The sequence below is a fragment of the Nematolebias whitei genome, chromosome 18 (assembly GCF_014905685.2).
Source record: "Nematolebias whitei isolate Nwh7 chromosome 18, NemWhi1, whole genome shotgun sequence".
Classification (NCBI taxonomy): Eukaryota; Metazoa; Chordata; class Actinopteri; order Cyprinodontiformes; family Rivulidae; genus Nematolebias; species Nematolebias whitei.
In genome coordinates this window covers 36760397-36766177 of record NC_056515.1, presented here as the reverse complement: position 1 = coordinate 36766177, position 5781 = coordinate 36760397, and the positions used below count along the sequence as shown (strand labels likewise).

At 43.7% G+C, this 5781-nt stretch overlaps 1 protein-coding gene across 1 annotated transcript in view; it reads right to left on the bottom strand.

Annotated features, from left to right (window-relative positions):
- vav2 (vav 2 guanine nucleotide exchange factor) overlaps positions 1 to 4332 on the bottom strand; it is a 231569-nt gene extending 227237 nt beyond the window's left edge. Inside the window, exon 1 of the mRNA XM_037692064.1 lies at positions 4129 to 4332. Within this exon, the coding sequence (XP_037547992.1) occupies positions 4129 to 4332 (204 nt within the window). The remainder of the gene's footprint in view (positions 1 to 4128) is intronic.
- Between the last annotated feature and the right edge of the window lie 1449 nt (positions 4333 to 5781).

The window sequence follows — 5781 nt, the reverse complement described above, 5'->3', positions numbered from 1 at the left end:
AAAATAATGTACAGGATGGGCGGGCCAGATCGGTGTTGGGCTTTTGATTGCGTCAGCATCCAATTTGGATCATCAGCCGTGCGCTGACCGGCCGGTTGAAAGAGGTAAAAAAAAAAAAGAAGGTCCAGATGGATGACTGCCAGCGATGCATCCAAGCCCAACTGGACTCAGTGACTGTGTCAGCGGACCTGCAGTTTATAATCAGCAGAATAGGATCTTCTTTTTGGTGGCATTTCACTTCTGTTACGCTTTTTCTCCGTTGTCTTCTCTGTACTCGCTTAGAGAATGTTTGGCGGGAGGGCGGCAGGGGCTTAGTATACAGGAACAACATACTGTATGTGTAAGCCTACCGATAGCTGTCAAAAGCCTAGAGGACCCTCTCGCACCTCTAGCGGCTGCAATTGGTAATATTTACTCTGGTTCATGTCAGTACGAACGAACATTTAAAGCATTAGTCAAAAATTTCTCATGAATATGGAAAAAAAACGTACACAAGTTGCAGGACTGGTCAAACCATGAAACAAAACGGTGACGTATAGTCCAAAAAATATGGTAGTCTCTCCTCCCTCACTTGTAAGCAAACCCCCAAGATACCTAAACTCCCTGCTTGAAGGAGCACATCAAGCTCAACCCTTTTCTGACTGAGAACCATGACCTGAAATATAGAGGTGCTGATCCTGATCCCAGCTGGATGCCAACCGCTCCAGTGAGAGCTGGAGATCAAGACAAGATCATGCTAACATGAGCACATCATCTGCAAATAGCAAGACTGAACCCTGAGACCACCAAAGTAGACCATCCATCCCACTCTCTGACGGCACAGAGAAAGCTCTGAAGAGAAACAGTGACGGATCAGGCTAATGTAAAAAAAAAGATTTTAGACTATTAGCAGTAAAAAGAGACAGCTGTCTCGTGCAGACTGTGAGGCAGACAGACACGTGCAACATACATTCACACATTGTTGTGACAGAAACAGGTCACTAAAGGTGTGCCAAGAATATCAGACTAGCACGCCGGCTTCTGTGTGATAGCTGATCTGACCATCTCAAGCATGACAGCAAGAATAACTACAATCATTTTCATGCTGGCGACTTTGATCCAATCTCCTGTCCTACTCAGACTGTTGGAACGCTCATCTATAACAAGCCGATAAGTGTTTTAGATTAAACCTCACGGTGAACGAAAGCACAACCAAACATTTACTCCACTGCTGCGGTCACACAAACGCCCCGTGGTGCCAAACACGTTCTCATAATGCTTTTGGAAAGTCGAAGCAAAAAGGAAGCTTTGGGGAATCAGAGCCATCCAGACAGACAGTTGTACTAAAATAACCACTGCACCCACAAGTTAAAAAATGTCAAAATATTTTCAATAATCATGGATGCCAACCACTTTTTTTTGCTGAAAAGAACAGTAATCATTCAGCTTCTTGCCAGTCAACAGATAAAAAGACAGCATCTGTGATGGTACGAGGGTGCGTTCACATATTTGGCACAAGCACTGTTCAGTTTCTGAATATTTGGATCTCTTCTTCAGTCAAAGCGTACTTAATCCAGCAAGACGTTGTCTAAATTTCCCAATTTCAAGATGTGATTTATTGTTATATCGTCAATAGAATATGTTTACATGGGCCTGTCACAATAGCAACTTTTGCTAATTGTCTCAGAAATTATTGTGATAAACGATAATATCGTTTTAAATTTGACAACAATTAGTAATTATTGTCAAATTTAAGAAGGAATGTTGGTTAATTTGTTTTGAGTGTGTTAACTTTTTTCCGACCACCGGATGGCAGTATAAGACTCTTTGAACCAAAGGATGGATAGTGAGAGAGCGAGCGGCGTGTCTCTAAGAAAAATAGGAGGGAGGCCCCTTGACGTGACATGGGCTGTCTCTCCTTTGTTGGGTTCTCAAAATGGCGGATGCTCGATGTGGTTTGAGCTCTTTTCACACGAAGCTTTTAATTGAAAAACCAGTAAACAAGTTCTCGGCTTCTTTTTGCAGAGAAAAACAACTTTTTACACCAAGGCACGGGTTTCAACTGTGAATTTTAAAGCTTCGACAAGACGGAGGTTTTTTGCCCCGAGGTCGGCCTGTTAGCTTAGCTCGTAGCTTAGCTTCTCAGCTTAGCTTCTCAGCTTAGCTGCTTTTAACGATCCAAAAACACAACTCTGGACGGTTAAAATGGATTTTAAAAAGAACAGAGAAAGAGTTGAGCCTTTTCTCATCCAGTGTCTTCAGTAGAAAGAGAGACACGAAGAAACGATAAAGCCGATAAATGAAAACGAGGCTGATGATTTTTATTTATCATGCGATTAATTGACTTATTGCTTATCGTGACAGGCCTATATTTACAAATACCTAAATTCAGTTTAATGATCAGATTATTTAGAGGAAATAGCTGAGAGGATATACCTTGGTGTAGATTGTTCAACTGTAAGCGTATATGATTTATTTCCTCATTTTCAATCTCTCGACTCACTTCCACCTGAGCGAAAACGTTCAATGAAGAACGACAAAGTTAAATCCCGGGAAAATGGAGCAAAACAATCCGAGCTATCCAGTGGGCGTGCAAGAATACGCACCGTGTATCTAATAAATCTGCCGCTGCGAACTCAGAGCAGATCAGAGCTTTGAGATGTTCACAAACTTAAAATCTGCTGGGAGGTTTTGAGAAGTCAACTGGTGACGTGATGCTGGCGGGTTTGACCAAATATTGGGCCCAACACTTTGATCCAATGAGTCGTGTTGTTCTTGACAGTCGGCCATTTAAAACCCTGCTGTAGGATTTAAAAAGCAAAGGTTGGATTAATTATTAACTTCAGTGTATTTTGAGTTTCTTTGTTCCTAAATGACATTAGTGGGTGACAGCTAGCTGACAATCGAGGATCTTTTGAACGGCACTTAGTAGGACGGACATCAGACTGGAACCTGGAAGTTGAAGTCATACTGGGACTAGCTTCCATGTCGACTGGTTCCAATACTGTTTTTTTGTTTGTTTTTTTTTGGATTATAAGGCGCATTAAGCGAAACAAGTTCATTTTGACAGATTTTTGAGCACCATGTACCACATAAAATCGGTTCGAGGTCAGTAAGTACAACCAGAATTAATAGCTAAGGTGCACCGGATTATAAGGCTCACTGTCGATTTTTGAGAAAATTAAAGAATTTTAAGTGTCTTAAAGTCCGAAAAATACGGTACAAATTTTAAGTCTTGCTCCGTCCATTTAAACAAACAGGACAGGGGACTTGTTCTACAATTAACGCTTCCTCCGGCGATGTTTTGTTAAGAAGTTGACACTTGTTGAATCACAGTTCTGAAGGATGTGCACATCCTTAATGAAGAGGAATGTTAATTTGAGAGGAGTGAAGGAAGCCATCTTTGTGAGAAGAACCTGTCCATCATTAAACAGGGGCGGAGACGTCCGTGTCCAACTGTCCCCCCTGTGTGCTAGTATCACTCAGCCCTCTGTGAATAGCAAGCGGCCATCAGGGCACTAACAATTGGTCCTCCTTTGGCATGTGAACAGCTAGTTTTGGCTGCCACCAACAAACTGGTTGATCCACTATGAGAAGGTGATATTTATAAGACTGAGTTTGTTGCAGCTCCTCAGACTGAAGAAGTCTTTTGGATAAAAGACAAAACATTTCAACAAGAATCCATCCAGAGGACCTGACACCTTGTTAGATGTGTCTCTGGATTATTGAGTATGCATTGGGACATGCTGTATATATTTATCTATGTTTAACTTATTATAAATATTTGTGTGTGGTAGATTAGGTTAGATTTAAAGCTCCAGATGTGCAGTTTACAAATGCCGATTCCAAAAATGCAACATGGCAGCTGCAGGAAAATAGTTCTACTGGTTTTCTTTCTCGTCAGTCCTGGTGAGTTAAAACCACCCAGAGTGGGCTGAGTTCAAATCTGGATTATGTGTAGTGTTCGGGGACACATCACTTTGTTTAGTGTGATCAAAGCTGAACCTATAAATCACATCTGCTCAAGAACCAAAACGTGTGTTTGTTGATGAAGCAGCTTTGGACAGCTGGAAGGAGAGTCCAGGTGGTGCAGCTCAAACCCACCACCATCCTGTTTCCTGTTGTTATTTATTACAGAGGCAGTCTCACCTGTGACATCTGGGGTCTAAAGTTGATCTCCTTCAGATCCACGGATCCAGGGGAGAGGTTGTGCAACATCTGGCACAGAAGAACCCCGTCCCTCAGAGCCTGGGCCAAGTCGAACACGGCCGAGGAGGGCCACACGACCCGGTGGTTCGGGGGAAGGACCTTGCAGTCTATCAACCACCGCCCGCACTGCCTCCACTCCTCCATCCCTGCGCTCAATCCGCACACTACCCGAGTCCTGGAGAGGCGCGCGTCAGGGCGCGCGGAGCGCTGCGGTGGGTTTCCTCTGATTTCAAAACTTTCTGCAGGGAACAGAATCCAGATTCATGTCGGAACATCCACTTCAGGAGGAGGCTACAAGGATTTTCTTCTCTTCATTATCCTGACAAAGTTGCTGTCCGCATATCCGATCTGGGGGGGAGGGAAAAAAAAAAAAGGCGTGAAAGCGAACAGCTGGATGTGGCAGCGCGTCGCGCACACTTCGCCACCGTCACAGAGTCAACACAAAGCCGCGCTCGCTCACTGCATCTCACGGTTCGTCACGGCAGAACTCGAACTTCCATGATTTGTGGAGCAAAAATAAAAGGAGGAATTTAAAAAAAAAAAAAAAAGGAGGCGCGCGCTCAGAGGATTCCCCTCCTTGAAGACCGCGTCGCTCCCAGCCAGAGGAACCCGCCCAGAACCGAGCCCGCGTGTATCCTGTTCAGTGTAAAGTTGCTGCGTCTCGGAGCAGCGTGGAAACCAAACCGAGCTCTGCTCAGGTTCCTCCCTCTCTCCGCGGTTCCTTTCGGCGCGTGTAACCAACTCCCGTCCACCCCCCCACCCGCCGCCCTGCGCGCGGCTTCGCTCCACACTCCGGGGGTGAAGCGGTTTCCTTCAGCGCGAAGTTGTGCGCTGGACAGATCGTCCTCACTTTGCTGAAGTGGCGTCCACGCACGCCACAAGAAAACATGGGAGTTTGGAGCGTTTGGGGAAGTGAGAGCTGAGGTGGCGCCCTCTAACGGACGAGCTGAGAACTGCACGAGGAGTTGTTTCAAGATGAGCAGATTTTTTATTTATGGTCTGGATGTTCATGAAGCATCACTCCACTGCGATTCTCGTCCCGCAGTTTTCAACTGTTTCAACAAATCATAAATCTAAACGTTTAGGACAACCCTGCTACGACTTTTGGTATCGGTGCAACTTTAGCTTTTTGAACTATTTAGCCTTTTCTGACATTTTTTTCCTCATAGAAAATGAACTGAGCTCATTTTCCATCCTTCACATCTTTAGATGTGTTTACAACTTTTTGCTGCTCCTTTCACATTTTGTTCTGCTTCAGCTTCTTTCAGTTGTTTTGTGCTCCTTTCATATTTTTTCTGGTCAGTAAAACGTTTTTGTACATCTTCTAACTTCTTCCTGCTAATTTCTGCTTGTTATGCTCCTTTCAGCAAGTTTCAGCTTTTTCTACTATTTCAGCTATTATGGTTTTATGTTAACAATTTTTTTTTCAACTAATTCCACAGTTTTTTGCACTTGTTTCAACTTTTTTCAGCCTAATTCAGCAAAAATTTGCTCTCTCCACTTCCTTCTATAGTAATTTAAGCTTCTTTATGCCTTTTAAGCTACTTTTCAGCTGTTTTTTTCTCTTCTAATTTTGGCTTCTTCTTTTTTCAG